Here is a 19,610-nt window from a genome sequence, read left to right as displayed (position 1 = left end):
GGCAGGCTTGGATGCACCCAGTTTTTTCCCTTGTTCTGCCCCCTTCACACCTAAGAGCTGTTTATCTTGCTTCCTTCCTGGGGAATGTGGGTGATTAATTCTTTCGCTTCTGGGAGAGGCACTAACTCATCCTACCTGATTTACCGCAACAGGATAGTAGACCCTGGGCAATGTGACTGCAGACCATCTTTGTCATGCACCACTCCTGAGAAGCATTCATCTGGAGAATTACATGCTTCAATTGTCTTGCTGCTAAAGGATCTTTTTGGTTTAAATTTACCCATGGAGACTGAGATACCACATTCACAAACATTTTTATTCCTTTGGAAAGTCTCTGCTTAGGTCTGTCTGGTTTAGATTCATCCTGAACTGTGTTCAGCTCTGGGTGCACTGAACCTTCAGAACAGCATATGAGATTTACACAGCCTCACTGATGGCTTCAGGAAAGCTGGAAAAAATAGACTCCAATTCAGCTTGTCAGCTTCTCCAAACCACTTGAAGGCCAATAGGTTCTTCCCCAGTTAATCCACTTTCTGCTACTGAGGATCTCTCTTTCCACATCCTTGCTGGTAGTTCTGTAAATGTTGATCATTTGTGACAGGGATGTTTTCCCCTTCCATGTTTTTTTTTGAGCTACACCTCTTCTACAGCTCTTTCCTTTAAGGCTAGTTATGGAAAACTCTGCTTCCCAGTTTTGTTGTATTACTTGATGAATTTGCAGGCATTTCAGAGACTCTGTTAATTAATTTATTGAGTTGTGTTTCATTGACTCTATTCCTCCTTTTTTCAGTCAGTTTTGTCTGCAGGTCCATTTTCTTCCTCTTAGAGAGTAATCAGCTCCTGACAGACAGGAGATTTATCATGGACATATGCCATTCCTTGCAAAACTGATATTGTCTACATGGTGCCAACTGTTTTAATCACTTTCTTATTTTCCCTGATTTTATTGTGCCAACAAGCCTGAATTCAAATCATAACAGTAAAATTTCTTGTGCTTCTGCAAAAGCTCTCAAGGTGTCCTCAAAACTAAGAAACACGGATTTTGAAGCAGGAGTACAATTAAAGAGAGCCACTCTGAGACGGACTTTACATGCTTTAAATCCTGTATGGCTTGAGGGACATGCATCATTGCAATTTATACCAAAGGTTTTCAGTTTCAAGCCTCCTGAATCCAGAAGGACTTTCACTGTATTTTGCTTTTGAGGTTGGGGGGTGGGAATAACAGCCAGCGCCCCATAAGGGACAAGTTACGCCTTTATGTCTTAAGTCAGCCTCCACCAGTCAGTACTGATCTGATAACTAGCTTGTAACAAAATCCACACTTCAAAAGACAGTTTCTCTACATGGTCTTTAGTCTGCTCTTGCCTACCAAAACCAGAAGTCCTCTCATAGGATTAACAGAGTTACAAATTAAAGTTCAAAGCCATCTTATCTGCTTCTACATAGCTCCTGCCTTCCTTATGACCTTTCCAATGGTTCCAGCTGGGCCTGCCTGCCTCCACCTTGCTTCTTTTCTGAACAAAGAATAGTCTAAAAATGCTTTTCTCTTTTGGCCATCTGGACATTGCTGTTAGCAACAAGGACTTGACTTTGCTTCCATGTCTCTTTTACACTTAAGCAAATCCATCCCATTTCTCTTACCGTATGTGACACGAAGAGTTTGAGCGTGTAATAGAAGAGAATCTCATCAACAGCACTCAGCTCCATCCAAAAATGCAAATGTATTATTTCAAGGCGTAAGTGAAATGAAAACACAAACAGCACAGCCTGACAGGTTTAACAGCACTAACTGCCTTTCTTCAGTCACTATCCAGAAAAACATTGTTTTGCTGTCTCTTCTGAGCCTTCTCAAATGATTGAGGAAGAGACTGAGGAAACTGATGCTTTGTCTGCAGTTGTATTTGTAAAATACCCTAATTGCCTCTTACCAAGACAGAACAACATAGCTGCAGTTCACAAGCCACATGCCTTTAAGAAATAACAGAGGTGTTCTTGATGCAATATGTAGCACTTCTAGCCCATCTTATGAGTTTTAGAATCTCTCAAAGAAGCTCTTTTTGGGTATCACAATTTCCCCTACCCTTTCTTTTCTAATTGTCTTCCCTTCCTCTCCACTTTCTGCGATAGCTCCTCATTCCTCCTGCTAGGATCTGCTGATCACAAGTACATTAGCTAAGAAACAACATCCCAGATTAAACCACACATTTTCTAAAAATAAAGATGCAGGGTGAGTTCTATGGAGAATTGTGTTCTGTGTTACCAATTGAAGTATAATAATAGAAAAGGGCAGTTTATCAGAAACAGAAAAGTCTGGTCACCAAAGCCAAATGGATGGTCTTACAGGAAAAAGTTCAATGTGTCATTAATTAACTTTCGCATGCAATCAATAAGCAACACAAACACAGGACAAGTGGTTTTCTTCCCTGCTCTGAATGTTAACACAAAAAAAGGAATATTTTTTCATCAGATATTTGTTTGTTTGTTTTTGTTTGTTTGTTTGTTTTAAGGATGAGAATGCTTATTTGGACTAGTCACATGAGGTGTATGCCATCAACTGGAATTCACTGACCATTTTTAACTTTCTGGCTGTTTCAAGACACTGAAACAAAATACATATATGAGATAGATAAACTCTTGGAAATGTCCTAAATATTCCTCAGATGTGTCTTGTCTGTTAACTTAAAAGAAAGCAAAACCGAAACATACCTTTTTCCTATCAGAACAGGAGTAAAACCACTTTGGTCTTGTGTTATACATATGTATTTTCATTTGAAGTGGCAAAGAACTAACAGTCTAAATTAGCTAGATTAACTTAGAAAATGATTTTATTTAATTACCTTGTGTCAGGTTTTAGATTTTCCACAGTAGAATGGGTTTGATTTGTCATGGTGATCGATTTCTCCTTTTCACCGTCACTTGCTCCATTTTCAGTTGACACAACCTCATACTCTGGAAAATTATAGTAAAAAGAAATTTTCTTAAATAACAGGTCTTGCTTGAGCTTATTCATTACTCTCTGTTTTCTTATCCGATTTCCACTCCCATATTCTGTAAGGACATCTTATGTGACCCAGTTGGGACAATAGCATGCTAAAATTGTTAGGAAAGAGAGATCCAGTTCCAGATTGCTGAGTGCCCAGCCCCTCATCCTTCCTCATAATTCAATTATGGGATAGAGGATACTCAGCAACTCACCTCTACCCAAAGGTACACTAGTGACAATATTCCAAATCAAACAAGTATAAGCATTCTGCAGTTTGGATGAAAAAGTATCAAAGATGAAGGTACAGTTTCTAAATGCTTAAACTTTGATTAAATTAAAATAAGAACTATACTGTTAAGATTTCCAAAGTAAACTGCCCAACTAACTTGAATTGTGCACTTGAGGAATCTTCCAGTTTTGAATGAAATAATTTTGCGTAAATTCATTTCTGTATTTATAAGATTTATAGTCTCACTACTTTCTTTTCATCTCACTGGGATATATAACCAAGCAGAAGCCATGCTCTGAACAAGGAATTAACAACAGATGTTTGGGAAGAAGATATCTCTTCAGTCATAGCCCTGTCCAAGATACAGTCTCTCTCTAACATGCAACCTCTGTTCTGATTCATAACAACCTCTTCTAATGAAGACACTTAGTAAATTGTTAATTTTCCTCTCTTCACAAAGAAATTCACAACCTCCTCAGCTCCTTCCTAAAACCTGTCTATAACAGCAAATGCATCTTTGCCAAGTGTAAGCTAGCAAAGGAGAATGTTTTCAAAGAACACTTGCAATGACCACTTAGATCTACAACACAACGAATAAAGCAGTGAGGCCAGAGATCACATATCAACAACTACAAAACCCATAGAAAACTGCTTTCCTGCTTTTTTTTTTCTAATGATATTATTAATTTTGGGGATCTTAACTAAATGCTTGGAAGCTGTAGGTCATTTTTTTCCCTAAATCTTTCAGTTCTCAATACAAGGAGACACATTTGTTAACATAGAAAGACAAAACATCTGCCGTGGCATCTAGTGCTAAAAAGGTAAAAACTCTTAGCTGTTGCTGGACTCTCAGATCATCACTCCTAGTAAATGCGGGAGGTGCATATGTAAATGAGCATACACACACAAATTGATCTGATTTTGAACTCAATAGTGTTTCTTTTGCAATCTCGTATGCAAAAAGCAGACATCAAAACCACTGGGGTAACTTATGTAAGACAATGTGGTTAAATGAAAATGCAGACTGGCCATAATAAAAAAGGTTCTAAAATTCCAAGCTTCTAAATCACAGTAATTCAATTTGAGCAATTATATAGATGTATGCTCATGCAAATTTCATATTACTTATTGCAATAGTTTACAAAGGGACCTCTACACAGCATCTTTTTATGTTTACCTTGTAATAGACTCAGTTATTTAGAGCACATACAGAGCAACAGGAAACTTTAAAACAGGTTTAAAAATATGTCAGAAAGTGAGCATGAAGAAAGGAATTACTGCTGATACTGAAGATTTAAAATTTTCCCTGTTCAAAAGTCCTCCCCACAACAGTCACCCATGAACAGCAAAAGACCAACCAATCGTTTTTAAAAACCAACTCATGGATCTTCAGGATTAGGTGCCTCAGGTGAGAGGGGAAAAATATAAACAAAGTAAATAGAGGCCTTTTACTTTAGCTCATTTTTTCAAGTGGGACACCAATGCAATGACCAACATTAGCATTGAGAGTTACTGTATATTTGTCTAAAACATATCTGTGCTTTCTCTCCACACATTTCCTTTTTGGAAACGAAGACCTTTTTCTATATAGCCACCAAGGGCTGAAATAACCACAGAGAATAAAAGAAAAAAACACACAGGAAAGCTCTTATCTGCCCTAATTAAGCCTCATTAGAGAAATTATGTTTATTAGGAAGTATGGGAGAGAGGGTGCATATCCACTGCCTTACATACATCCAGATAGAGAATGAGTAAGCAACTTGCCAGGAATTCAATCTTTTTGCTTTCTGCAGCCCCAAATCAATGTGTGATTTGAACTTCTTAATTCATTCAAGTTGGAAAACACAGCACATGTGAATGGGCACGCACACCTGTGCACGCACACACACAAAGAGCTACAGAGTGCATCCAGTACCTGCTTATTACTCTGCACAAGACAACAAACTGCCCTACGTTGCTGTGGCAACACAACAGGAGTAGCACAGCACCAGCAAAATGGTCTTGGTTCCTGACATTTGCAGCCTTTACGCAAACAAGGAGGTAAGCTCGGTCACTGTTTTGGTTATTATTTGTCAGACCTTTCCATTACTGAAGCACAACTTTGTTTTCAGGAATACCCAATACAATGAAACCCTTAGTGCACAGCTAAAAGTGAAGCAAAGTAACATTTTCAAAAAATGGCTCAAAAAATTACATTTTCTATTTTCCACAGTTCTATCTGAAACAGTGAATTCAATCAGATGATTGAAAAAACATGCACAAACTACAAAAATAAAAAGAGATGACAGAAAACTTGATTTAAGTCCGTCTGAACAAGTAATGGCACACTGATGCCAATATGAAGTAATCACTGTTTTCTGAAAATGGAATTCAATGCCTTCCCTTGAATTCAGAAAGTGTCCTTGGGTGAGTCATTAACTGAATATTCTTTTGAAGCTAAGACGAAGGAGACAAGCTCAATGAGAGTATTTGTAAGCTACAGAATACAAACATGTATTAAACACTGAAGTTAAAAAGAACGAAGATGGTATTTATGGGAAAGCTGTTACATCTAGATAGGAAGATGGCTAGATTAAAAACCCAAGTTTCTGTCAGTAAAGCCAAATAAGTATTAGTCACAAATTCTGCAGAAGGTTTTTATCTTTTCTGGAATGGGGGAAGGTTTGCCAGGTGTCCTGCTTTTCAGAGAATAATCTTATAGAAAAGAAGCAACTTAATGGAAAGCTAAGTTTTCCAAATGCTTATTACAACTTAACAGAGTAAGAGTTTCCACCTAAAGTCTCAGAAGCAACAGTGAATATTTCTTGCTCTATATTCCACAAAACAGATTCTTTTAACATAGAGAACGTGGTGACTCTCCGGTGGGTACAGCAAGTATTCTGGTGGCAGAGTTCTACTGACTTCCTAGATGGATGTAAGGTTTAATTGTGTTTGGCGCACTGATCAACAACATCCTCAAGTCAAGGAAGATGTCTACATCATGTGTATGCATCTATATAATAAAGACTACTGTTGCATTGCTGGAACTTCTTGACTAGATCTTAGCAGGTCCCATATGTACATAGAGAAGACAGAAATTAAGATACAGAGTCAGACTTCTTTTGTTTCATCACTGACACCAATAATATAGTTGTGAAGATCTTGTTCTCATCTAGTAGCCTTTTCTTATCCACACTGGAGTTGACAGAAGCACAAAATAAAAACACTGAGGTGTAAGAGTCCCTTGAGATTAAAGTATTTTATGAACGGCATAAAACAACTGTGAAAGTAAAAATAAGCGGAAAATAACATATTCTGATATAATGGAGGAAAGAAATCAAACCAACCAGTAACAGTGTCATTGTCTGGTTTTTCCCAATCCAATATGACGAAAGTTGGACAACCCTCAACAGTCACCACTGTGAGATTGGTGGGAGGATTTTGTGGAGGACGAGTAGGTTCTTCCTTGCTGCCAGCTTCTTCTTGAGGAAAATGTTCAAGAGAGCTTGTAATAGAGCAAGGGACATCATCATCTTTCTTCATGTACTTGACATGAGGGGCTAAGAGCAATAGGAAAGAGCTGTTATTCAATACAGAATGTTTTCACAAAATATCAACACCATTTCACTTAGTGCACATCTTCCATCTCAGGGTACCAAGTAAAAATTTGCACAAGTAATCAAATTCAAACATAAACATTTAAAAATAGAAATACTATCTTCAATAGTAAGATGATTGTTGAGGTTTTTGTTGCTGTTAGACCTGGAATCTGCACTGCCTTCACCCCATTTCCCATTGGCATCACTGATGAAATATTACTCTATAGGTATTAGTGGGTGATATGCACTGTTTGACAGAACTAACTTCTGTTATAAAATAGCATAATGAACTTATCATAGAACGTCCTGAGTTGGAAAAGACCCACAAGTATCATTGAGTCCGACTCTTGTCCCTACATATGACAACTTTAGTCCTTCCATAGTAAAATGACACTACAACTCCATTTTCAGCTTTTGAGTGTTATGCTAATACAAATATTTAATGCCCATCACCACTTTGTTTCACAAGAAAAAGTAACAAGTTTAGACTAGAGTAATTCTGTGATTAAACTCGCAGTTTTCAATGTGACTGGAAAAATCTTAACCCTTTTGAGTTGTACAGGACCAAGACTTGGAACAAACCTTCTAAGGCAAATGTCTTGTACTCTGTACTTCCTCAAAATTAGGAAGGCTACTGAAGACAAGTGGTTCTAAAATTAAAACTTCTACTGGATATAAACAACAAGTTCTTGCCAGAATGACAGTGTCTTCAGAAATGTAGTATCCCTTACCAGACCAAGGAAAAAATCTGAAAAATCCTATGGTACGAAACCATTTCTTCCTGTCATCTCATCTTGCTAAACTCTCTAGATTAGTGCAACAGCAATAACTTGACTACTTTATCATCTAGTCTAGTATATTTCATCATATTACTAGACTTTCTGAATGTGCACAGCCTGGAATGAGAGGTGAAGCATATGCAATGGGTAGATATCCCTTATCGTAAGGTGCACTGATATTGGGGCGATACTTTTCCAGTTAATGCTTGCAAGGCCACGGGAAGATTTTAATTTGATTTGGTGGAATGTGAACAGTGTGCAGTTGTAGTACTGTTGGCATACAGCAAGAGCCACAACACATTTGTGGGTAATACTGTAAACTAGGAGGTGGTATCAAGGAAAGAAAGTAAAAGAGAAGTAAAATTTAGTCAAGAATATGCTGATGGTCTACGCTACAGTAATTTTGCCTTCAAATAACCAAACAAGATAAATTTGATGCAAGATAGGTCAGTCTTCATATATTCCCACAAAAAAAAAAAAACAAAAAAAACAAAAAAACCCCATAGCTATTGAAATCCTACCTTGGTACCTTGGTTTGCCTGAAGAGTCTGTTTCTGATGTAGGACTTGAGCTGAAGACAGTTGCATCAACTATGGGAGACAGAGTTATAACTTAATTGCACTGGCTGCTTAGGTTGGAACTTGTTTCATGTTCATAAATTATGTAGCACTATTATGTTGGCACATGAACTTCTCTAAAAATAGCAACAAGGAAACCACAAGTTTGGTTTCCAGTGTGTACAACTTCCACAAAATTTGAAGGAAATTGAAAGCAAATATGCTGGTGAGCAGAAATGTGCTGGGTCAGGATTCACGACAACAGTGCTGTGTTAAATAGCCACTACACTGAACAGAATCTTCTCTTGGATGCAAATACTACAATGGACCTCAGTGAACAAAATACAAGATATTCACAACAAACATTTTCAAATAAATGTAGCATCTGGTTTGCACTCAGGGTCACGAGTTCATGATCATTATGAGACAAAAATTTCAGGGTTGCTCTAAGTCCAGGAAAATTAGAAACAGTATAATTCATCACAATAGCTGTGTATTTTGGCTCCAAAATTAATTTTAAACACACCCTTCCCCAAGCCCATTCCTGTATAGCCACTTTGAGGAGACTTAGGTCTGAATTTGTAGTTAACTCCAAATCTAAAAAAAAGGCAAATTACCAGCTAACCACTATGTTTACTCTAATAGCAGCTCAACCCCATTGAGTGCTATCAGTCACTGTCAAACAATAATTTAAAAGCATGTCCCGTGCAAAAAGAAATGTGAAGGAAAAGAAGTGCCTTATCTACTCTCTTCACAGATTTAAAGTAGCTGCTGAATAGCATTGAGAGCCTGCTAAGCATGTATTGATTTCTAGGAGATGGAAGGGCCAACCATGTTCTCATTTACCAAGATGTGTACCAGAAGACAGCCAGAGGAACTCAGCCAAATGAGAAAAGTTGCAAGGTGACATAAAGGAAATCAAAATCATCTCGGACAGAAATCTTCTTATACTAAATTTATGACGCATCAATATAGTTTGGGAAAGGGAAGCAAAATTAAAAAATGAACCCTTTATGTTTGTAAAAAAACACCAAACCAAAACCCAAAAAATACAAACCACCAAAAACCATAATAATAAAAACAAAACAAAAACAAAAAACCAAAACCAAACCAAGCAAACAAAAAAACCCACAGAAACACCCACCCAGAACTGTCTGTAATATGCTTACCATAATACTCTGGAGTTGCAAAAGCTGTTGGTGTCTTATATGAGGTTCCTGTCCTCACAGGTGTTGTTGGTCCAGCAGGTTTAGCTACAATGACAAAAGGAGGAACTTGTGGCAACAAGGCATTCATCATTCAAAAGAGTGAAACAGCTTTCTGATTTTTTATCAGAACTCAGATTTGTGCTAACTGTTTCACGAAACAAGTACTTTCATTGAAAAGTTATACAACAGCTTCCAGATGGATTTGGGAAAGTTCCAAGTTGTCCTTATTGCCAATATAACCTACTCCTGAAACCCACCAGGAAAACTTTTTGCTACTTGGAGATTGTCTCAGCGGACTTCAGTCAGCTAGAATACGACCTGGTTTAATGCACAGAACCGCTGTACACAGAATGGTAAGAGGATGCTAAATGAGCAGCATTGACATTTTTGATTCTCAAATAAAAGAGCATATTTCTTCATGAGTTGTAAGACAGAATAGCTGAACTCAGCAACTGAAACTTGGATTGTTCCCTGAAATACAGCTAAGGTCCTTTTATTCTACTCTCAGTACAGCACATGTATTATTAGCAAGGCTAGAGCTGGACTGCATATAACGATAAGCACCAAGTCCTTAACGGTGGTTTGCGTTAAGAGTTTAACCATAGAACAGTACTGGAGCTTCCACTAAATGAAATGAAGATGCACTTCAAATGAAGGTGAGAAAAATGCGATGAAGTCCAATATTTTCAATATTTATTACACCACATGACCCAAGGAAAAAAGTTTTCTGCCTGAACTGATCTATTCTGTTGTAGGCACCCTAAGTCAGGACGAAAACTGATTGACAAAGGGAGTATTATCTCCCATAATTAAATAGCTGTTTTAAAAATTATTTTGGATTACGTGACATTGCTTTTACTCCTCAGCTGTTATCACCTAATGAAAACAAGCTTCTAAGAGGCAAACAATGTCTTGATTGTTTTCAAAATAGCTGTAGAAGACAAGAATTACATTCATAAAACATGCAGATACACCCAGATAGTCACTGTGTGACTGTGAAATCTCAACCCCAAGAAAGTCGAGAACTACATAATGTAGTTACATTCCCTGCATGTATGACACAGATGAATATGATGACTGAAGGCAGAACTCTGGTGAACCAAGTTTAAAACAACAAAAATTCCTACCTTCCATTAATTTCCTTAATAAAGTGGAAATTTATTAAGATGCTCAGTAATAAAGATTCTCTCTCTATTTTCCACTGATTTCCTTAATAAAGTGGAAATTTATTAAGATTCTCACTAGAGTACAGTTTCACAAAGGTTCTGGAACTCTCATGTTTCCATTTTTTTCCATTTAGGAGACTTTCAGTGTCTGCATAGAAACCTTCCTGTAATACTCATCCACTGAATAAATAAGAAAGATGCAAGTGAGGAATTAATCTGCGCTAATGAGAAAGAGAAACAAGACAGAATTATGAGAGGGAAAATCCAAGGAGAAGATTGAGGCAAATTTTTCCTGTTAGTACTGTGGAACAGTCTCTCGACGGAACCAGAAGAAACTCAATTATGATGTTTAAAACTAAGCTGGATAAAACACTAGGAAACACAGAAAAAGGAAAAACTGCTACTGGCCCCACAAGGAAGAACTAGATCATCTAACCAATTTATTCCATCTTGAATGCCTAGGAAGGTTTGGTAACTGCTGACTACCACATAACGTGGTCTCCAGTGAACGGAAAAAGTGCGAAATTTCAACACGCTAGTAAATTAATTAGACACTTAATGAAGAAAATTAGCATAGATCCCATTATAAGCAAAATAAAATGTATCAGGTCAACATATTTTTATGTTACAGCTTAAGACTGACAATGTCTTATGTTCTGTTGTAGCTATTACTAAGGAAACACCACTTTTCAACAGCAAGTACAGACACAGCATTTTTATTTTGGCTCTGCTATTGAGTAAATACACAGCTTGTTCCATCCAGCTTGGAGATTCTTGCTTCTAATCTGCTGCACAAAATACTAAAGAATTATTTAGTTCTTTAGCACCTCAATAGCACTGAAATGCTACTTACCAGTGAACTACAGAGACTAATATGAAGAGAGAAGCACTTCTCACTATGCTAAGCATAATGAGATTATAATTTCTGACTACCTAGAATTAACATTAGCCTAAGTATTCTTATCCAGAATCCACAGATGAAACATACATAAGGATACTGAATATCAGCTCCAGGATAAAATTAAAATGAAATAGGAAATGTGAGAGTTTCTGTGTGCTCTTTTACAGATACTGAGAAGCAGGAATGCTGTAGCACAGGAATTAAGTTAAACTCTTTGCACATGAATTAACTTAGCGCGGTCTGCCTCCCAGTGCAGCCAGTTTTCTGGGTGCCCATTGGTTTGTTATTTGCAGTGGTTAATGGATGTGCCAAATACATGGGATAGAATTTCTTTACAAATAACTAACTGGGAGTATGCATGGAAGCATAATATTCAATATCTCCCATCTGACACACACATTAAGTAACTAAAATGCTATTTGAAGACATGAAATGTTCTTAAGGTTGATGTTCTTAAAGGATAACTTACATTATGCTATTCTGCTTTCAGCTCCCTTACTAGGGATGATTTTTGACACAACTAGTTTAGGAAAGCAAAAGGAAAACAGAGTTTTTGTATGAAGACTAAAGACACAAGGCCCGTATGTTCCAAAATAATGGTTTCTATACATATCACAGACTAAAGAAAACGAAGCTATACTATAAAATTCTCCTATACTCTGCTAGTCAGTTTAGTATTATCTCATACAAAATATTTATGCTGAAAAGGCTCAGATACCTGGACTCCCTGGTTTACCAGTCACAGTGTTTGGAGGCAGAGGTTTTCTTCGCATTTGCGTAGGCTTGACAGGAGGTACAGGAGGATGTTGAGGACCAGGTGATGTAGTTACTGAATGACATACAAGACAGTGTTATTAATTATTTAACTTCAAATTCCATAAAATCAGAAACCCATTACAAATTATATTGTGGCTTCATAAGCAATGTTACATTTAGTATCAATAGCAGAGAGGTGAGGTTAGGAGCTGAAATGAGTTGTATTTTCTACCTTAAATTCTTCAGGAAGTGTGTGCCATGGAGTTTTAAAACAAGCTCACACTGAAAAAATGTAGCTCCTTTGAGGTTTTGTACAAGTGTTTCAGCAATTTATTTTCTGTGTAGTTACTCATTTCTGTCAACGGTATTTTTTTGGCAGTCAATGGGATACTTCTTCCCACAGTAAACACTGCCTCAGTGTACTTGGAAACATCTTCAGTATCCTACTCACAAAATCTTTTTGTACTTTCTATTTGATAAAACCAGTCACTCCCAGCTGGAAGCAAAAGATGTTGCAAAAGGGAAATTATCATTAGGAACACCTTATCCTGTGCTGTTCAAAACTGAAAAATGAAAAAAGTCACTGTCACTTCATGCACTGACATGGCTAGAGACAGTAATTGCATCAGGAACTCCTGAAGCACCCAACTAGGTTGTTTCAATGTGCAGTTCCCGCCAACATCTATTCAATTAATCTGGTAAGGTCCTTTGAGAACAAGGTCTGAAAGGAGAGCCTAAGCCTCCTTATTCATGCTTACAAAACATATTACCATATTTTCCGGGCAATTATAAAGGATTTTATTATGCAAAGGAAAAGATTTTTCTTCCGCTATTCACCTTTGTACTTCTCAAGAAAAAAACACAGGAGATATGTGCAACACATTTATGTAATAAAAGACTTGTTGTACCTAACAGGGGAAAATCCTGAAGAGTAATATAATTCTTACAATTCTGCCAATGTCAACAAATATGCAAGTTGCCTGAAACTGAGTTACTGGCTACACACAGTACCTCAGTCCCTACATATCAGACCTTAGTTTACCCTATAAATAAAGTGACTGTGGGCAAGAAGAGAACTGATCCAAAGACTCATTTGGGAGAGCCTTTTTTGAAATACTTACAGTATACATCTCCATAGTTCCCTGTTTCCTTTTCCTTTTGGACATTTGCTGTCACTTATAAAACACATGTTTTTAAATCCCCCAGATCAAGACAGGAAATAAAGGTCTATCTAATTCAGGAAGATGTAATGGTTTTGCAAATAGCATTTGTAGGTTTCATATTCATTCCCCAGATGGAGATTAAAAACAAATGTCTAAAGAACTGGAAAAGGATAATGAATATCTGTCATCATACCCTAGATACTACTACATGGTAGCATCCATGATTAAATTTCCCCCTGCCCATATTTAGAAAATGAGATTGTCTGAGATATTTATGGGGTAAAAATGTGCAAGTATTGACCTGTCAGTGGTTTCTATTGTATCTTCTGAACAACACAAGTGCAAGTTACATGAAAGCCAAATCATCGCATTCTGTGGATTGTGTCACAGTTGAATCTACTATATTGCACTCTGGAAAAGCAAAAACCCCATACCTTCCTTTCTGCTACTTCCACAACAATTTTGGTGATGGTCTGTGATGCTACCAAATCTAATTAACAATGTATGGAGATTGAGCTTGTAAACAAGCACACACAATAGAAGGCAGGGATTTTGTGATAGCACAGATTCTTGTGAGGACAGTGGCATGGCGAACTATTAGGATTTATTTAATCTCAGTGGTTCTTTGTGGACAGGGAATGTATTTCCTTGACTGTCACTCTTCACAAAAAAGGAAGGTATGCAGCGTCTAGGACAGACTCCTAACACATCAAGCTTAATTCTTGTGTGCTGTAGCCTACTTCTGCATTTCTCATAAATAGTTGAAATGTAAACTTGTTCAGTTAAAACACACTAAGTTCTCAGAAAAAGTAAATGTATTTAAAGGGAAAGTCAAATACTGGCTAACTTATAGCAATACTTGACTAACCTCTTTGCATGGTAAGATCATGGAACAGATCCCCCTGGGTGCTATATCAAGGCACATGGATGACAGAGAGGTGATTAGAGACAGCCAACATGGCTTCAAAAGGGCAAATTTTGCTTGACTAAACTGTTGGCTTTCTAGGATGGAGTGACTGTGTTGGTGGATAAGGGAGGAGTAACTGATGCCACCTATCTCAACATCTGCAAGGCCTTTGACACAGTTCCACGCAACATCCTTGTCACTAAATTGGAGAGGTATGATTGTGATGGATTGACTATTCAATGGATAAGGAATTGGCTAGACAGCCCCATCCAAAGACTTGCAGTCAACAGTTCTATGTCCAGATGTAGGTCAGTAACAAGTGGTGTCCTTCAGAGATTCATATTGGGACCAGTAGTGTACACCATCTTAATTAAGGACATAGACAATGGTAATACTGCTTCCACTTCTGGGGTCCCCAGTACAAGACAGACATGGACATCTTAAAGTGGGCCCAGAAGAGGCCACAAAAATGATCAGAGGCTTAGACCACCTCTCCTATGAAGGCTGAGAGAGTTTGGGTTGTTCAGCCTGGAGAAGAGAAAGTTCTGAGGAGGCCTTATTGCAGCCTTTCAATACTTGAAGGGGGCTTATAAGAAAACTTAGGAGAGACTTTTTACCAGGGCCCGTAGTGATAGGACAAAGGGAAACAGTTTTAAACTGAAAAAGGGAAGATTTAGATTAGCTATAAGGAATAAATTATTTACTGTTAGGGTGTTGAGACACTGGAACAGGCTGTCCAGAGAAGCTGTGGATACCCCATCCCTTGAAGTGTTCAAGGTCAGGTTGGATGGGGTTTTGAGCAACCCAGTATAGTGAAAGATGTCCCTGCTGATGGCTGGGGAAGAGGAGGTGCAACTAGCTGAGATCTTTAAAGTTCCTTCCAATCCAAACCATTTCGTGATTCCATAATTCTGAATTTTGACATGCATAGTAAGGGTTCATGAAGAGAGCTGAGATCACAGAAGTATACAAACAAATTACAAAACAGCAGTAGTTGATTTCACAACCATACCCAACTTCCTGTTATGATTACAGTTCAAGGTATTGGCTTACTTCAAAGCTCTAAAAGCTTAACTTCAAATATCTAGTGTCGTAAGATGGGTAAAAGCAGATATAGATGTTCCTTCAAGTCTACGTGCAGAAAAGAAACTTTCAGTCTCTGAAAATCACAGTCTGGATTTACTAAAATGCACACTGCTGCCTGACATTCAGTAACCAAAAATGTAGAGAGTCATCCTTGTTTGAATTTTACAGTCTGTATCCAGCTGCTGCTAATTGTATATCGCATTGGACTTAATCCTTGCAAAGTACAAACTTCAGAGTGAATAAACCTTAAGAAGATGAAACACCAGCACTCAGCTGTCAAGACAGGCTCTTGTCTTTGTGCAGGTAAATTAGGCAGAAAGGAAATTGAGGAGGGATTAGGAGCAAACAGCAGTTCATGAGTTAGTGAGAGGCCCATCTTTGTGTTTTTAAGTCTAACAACATACTTTCAAAGGAAAATCAAACTAAAAGAGCAGATGCAGCTGAAAAGTAAATCAAAAGGCAAAACCAAGAAGATTTTATTTTCACTTGGTTTTGCCAGCACAAAAGCCACTGCTAAAATGAGCTTTATTCTAGGTTATGCCAATAAAAAAAAGAAATTTGTGTGTATACATGTGGCATACAGACACACTCTACACCACAAATTTTCAGTTGAAACAGAAAATTGCTAAGAAAATGGCTAGAAAAAAGTGAAATACAAAAAGCCTATATTTGAAAGCTGATTTGGGGAAGCCCTTCTTCAGTAAAAATATTTCGATTGTCTTGAAAATACGATTACAAGACTTGCAAGAAAAGTAAAAGTGAGAAGCACATGTAAAATAGTTGTAACCTTATTTACTTCACTGTGTTATTTTGCTTCAAGCCTAACGTTCTGATATTCCTAATGATCCTAATATTCAATAAAACTTTCTCTTAAGTGCATGGACAATTTTGTTATGCATTCTCCCTATTCTCTTTTGCTATGTAGAAACCATTAGTACGAAAAAAACCCCAAGTGCTTACAGTATTGTGTCTGCTTGATCATAAGGATACAACACTGATGGTGGTAATTTTTAATATACAGTATATGCTAGTGACTAAGAAGTGACCATGAAACATTCTTATTTTTATTTCTTCTAGTAACATCCTGAAACCAAGAGAATGTGCATTGATGAGGATGACCAAGAATTATTTTCTCTTCTCCAGCGGAGATGCTTTTTGTGTTGGAAAGGCAGTGTCTTTATTTTTCATAACTGTTAAAAATTGCTATATTGTCTTCTTTCATGAATCTTACCAGAAAATGGCTTTTCCCAGGTATGACTGTATTCGAAAGGTTTTTTCACATCCATGCCAATTTCTCTGGCAATATCCTCGGGTGTATATACTTCATCTGTGGAAAAGAAAGGAAAAGAAAAACATATCTACAGTGCAGTACCAAGTCATAGAATACTTCTATATTGTTTATGTTCAAACTGTCACTAACATTAAGGGCAAAAATGGCATATATGGTCCATCTATATTTTTCCTGATAACTTAGTTACATCTGTTATCTTCCTATTCAAGGACGTAGAAAATGTTCTTGGTCTAGAAGATCCTGCAACTTCATTTTAAACATTTCTTTAAAAAAGTATATTTGTAAAGAGAGAATAAGATTAAGAAATAAAAGATGAGCTAAACCAAGATTATACATGGAAAGGTAAACACAGAGAACATTTTAGTTTTTTGATATACAGAATAAAATGTCCATTGATTCTTGCAAAGGGCAAAGCTTTCCTTTCCAAAAATAAGATCTTCAGTTATATTCTACATTGAATGGCTAGAGCAATTCTGAACCAAACATATACTGTATTTGGAGCACTGGAGGCAAAGTGTACAGAAAATTCAGTTTGTATATAAAACAAAGTCCTACTTAAAAGCTAAATAAACACATTTTTTAAAAAGTGAAGTAAATGGCATTAAAAAGATCAACACAACTACTCCTGGTACAGAACAACTGTTTCACATGTTGATTTTATAGGACAGCAGACTGTTAAATAAATATGCTTTCCTTATACAAAATAAGTATATCTACTTTACAAAAACTCTCTATATAGTAGAGTGACAAAATACATTGCACTTTCATCATGTTTGTGAAAAACAAACCAAACCAAAACCTCACTATTTTTCACAAGATATGAAAAACTCCTGAAGATTAATGCATATAAAAAACAAAATCACAAAATTAAATTAATTATCAAATTCCAAGCCTATTCAAACATGATCTAAACATGTCAACCAAAGATTTAATAGATTCAGCTTGTTTTGAGATTAAACTAATATTTCAAGAGCAAAAAGTAGATAATTTTTCAATTATTTTACTATTTGGCCATTATTGCTAGGCATACTTTAGGAAGAGTTGTGGTGTGACATTCAAAATGAGATTGAACAGAAACTCTACACTCTCTGAGTCTCAGTACTCCTCGTATGGAAAAATAATAGTATGGAAGCATTAAGGGATTTACTTAAGATTAAAATAATCAGATGTGTAGTAAGCTGAGAACAAGAGACAGGTCACCTGGTCCCTGTGACCAAAAGTTTTAAACACATTATATAGTTTTATGTAACTGCAATTTGTCTTCAGGTAACTAAAGTGGTTAATTAGATCTTCAGATATAGAAAGCACCACAGTGCTAATCAATATTTCATATGAATGATCTTCAGGGAAAAAGATGCATGAGAAGACCAGCACCATGTTTAAAAAGAAAAATAACCTTGCACACCATGGGTCATAGTCAGAGTATATTTAGTTTTTTAGCTTCACCTCAAAAATAAACATATCAACTAAATGTAGCCATACATTGACTAAATCACACTAAATAACTCAAACATCCATTACGAGTCTAATTTCGTTTTGCACCTTACTGAGAAAAGCCTACCTCTATCCTGCTCCTTACAGTTTCATATAGAATCATAATATTTTCTGAGTTATATCAGCTAGGAATGAACAAAATATTGTATACATTTAGATAGAAGAAGTAATTTTTTTCCAGAAACTTGAACTGCTGCTCTGGTGTTAGTAAAGTGGTAACAAAAAATAAGTCAAAGTTTCAGGGAAAAAGCTGATCAAACCACAACACTTCCCTGTTGACAAAATCTGCTTTTTGAATGGTTCAATGTACTTTGAAGTTACATTAAAGTTTGTTTTCACACAAGGTATCTGCACTATTAAACAGCTTGTTGTATTTATCATAATGTAACTTACTTACTATAAGCATTTTGACCTGCCACATTCATCCAAACTTTTTATAGAACTGAGAATAGATGTATTAGTTGCATGTGTGTTTGTGTCTTCTTTTACTTCTGTCTTTTTTTTTTTTTCCTGGAAATATTAATGGGGCCTGGAACACCTTAAAACCAACCACTGCATCTTAATAGCAGGAATATCATTAGAAGGGTGGATCATTATAAGTGACGAACTGGAAAAAGTGCCCTTAATAAACCAAACTGAAATACCTTAATACTTGACTTCCTCTAGAACTTGGTTATACACCCACAGTTTCAAAAATAAGGAAATTGAGCATTAAGTTAATGGCCTCTATAATGAAAACCAATTATCTCTCTCTTTCACAAGAGAAATGGAAATATTGTTCAAAGTTTGTTTGCTGAAGGTTGTCTAAAAGCTGAATAGATCAGAAGCAGTTTTTAGATGGTTAGGATTAAATTAAAAAAACTGAGTAAGATAAGTTATATCCACTAAGACAAATATGAAATGCCATCTCAATAAAATTAAATTCCAGAGAAAATGGCTAAAATATGGTAGAAAACAAAAAGGAATGTTAGTCACGAGGAGGCAAATCCCTGCCTCTTTCCTGCAGTCAGATTTACCACCTGGCACTACAACTAGCCAGGAGACAGAAAAGCTTGCCAGGAAACCAGCCACAATCCCATGTGCTGCCATTGGAAAAAACAAATTCCACAGCTTATCATCTGGGTCGTGCAGCTGCCAAGCACGCTCTGCATGGGGTGAAACATCTTTGCATTGATGCTAACGAGCACAATCAGGAAGAAGAACCGGAGCACATTCAACAGCAGTGCCAGCCCAGCAAGGAATTAAAAGCTCCAAACTGGTCTTCAAATAAGAGAGTATACATCACTCTTAGGAAATGTGCTCTTCTTCAGAGAAAGAAAAAATGATGCAATACCTAAAGGTAAGCCTGAAAACATATTGTTCCTCACAGTACAGTTCAGGATTCTGATCAGCTTAGATCAGAAGTTAAGGATTCTGATAAACTAACCTCAGAAAATAACATATCCTTTTCACAATGGAAGAAATAAACTATTCCACCCCCAAAATCACCCAGCTGACTTTAAATGTTATAAT

The 19,610-nt window shown here is 36.8% G+C and overlaps 1 protein-coding gene across 34 annotated transcripts in view; it reads right to left on the bottom strand.

Annotated features, from left to right (window-relative positions):
* The window catches only part of ABI3BP (ABI family member 3 binding protein), a 162,178-nt gene that overhangs the window by 18,636 nt on the left and 123,932 nt on the right, over positions 1-19,610 (bottom strand). For all 34 annotated transcript variants that reach the window (XM_071808637.1, XM_071808674.1, XM_071808653.1 and 31 more), the window contains 6 exons: positions 16,545-16,640; positions 12,120-12,230; positions 9,296-9,379; positions 8,091-8,159; positions 6,539-6,751; positions 2,838-2,949 (listed from right to left, as the gene is read on the bottom strand). In XM_071808637.1, coding sequence (XP_071664738.1) covers positions 2,838-2,949; positions 6,539-6,751; positions 8,091-8,159; positions 9,296-9,379; positions 12,120-12,230; positions 16,545-16,640 — 685 coding nt within the window. The remainder of the gene's footprint in view (positions 1-2,837; positions 2,950-6,538; positions 6,752-8,090; positions 8,160-9,295; positions 9,380-12,119; positions 12,231-16,544; positions 16,641-19,610) is intronic.

The sequence above is a fragment of the Patagioenas fasciata genome, chromosome 1, assembly GCF_037038585.1.
Source record: "Patagioenas fasciata isolate bPatFas1 chromosome 1, bPatFas1.hap1, whole genome shotgun sequence".
In the NCBI taxonomy this organism is placed as follows: domain Eukaryota; kingdom Metazoa; phylum Chordata; class Aves; order Columbiformes; family Columbidae; genus Patagioenas; species Patagioenas fasciata.
Note: the sequence above shows the minus strand (reverse complement) of the source record. Positions and strands in the feature narration are given on the sequence as shown.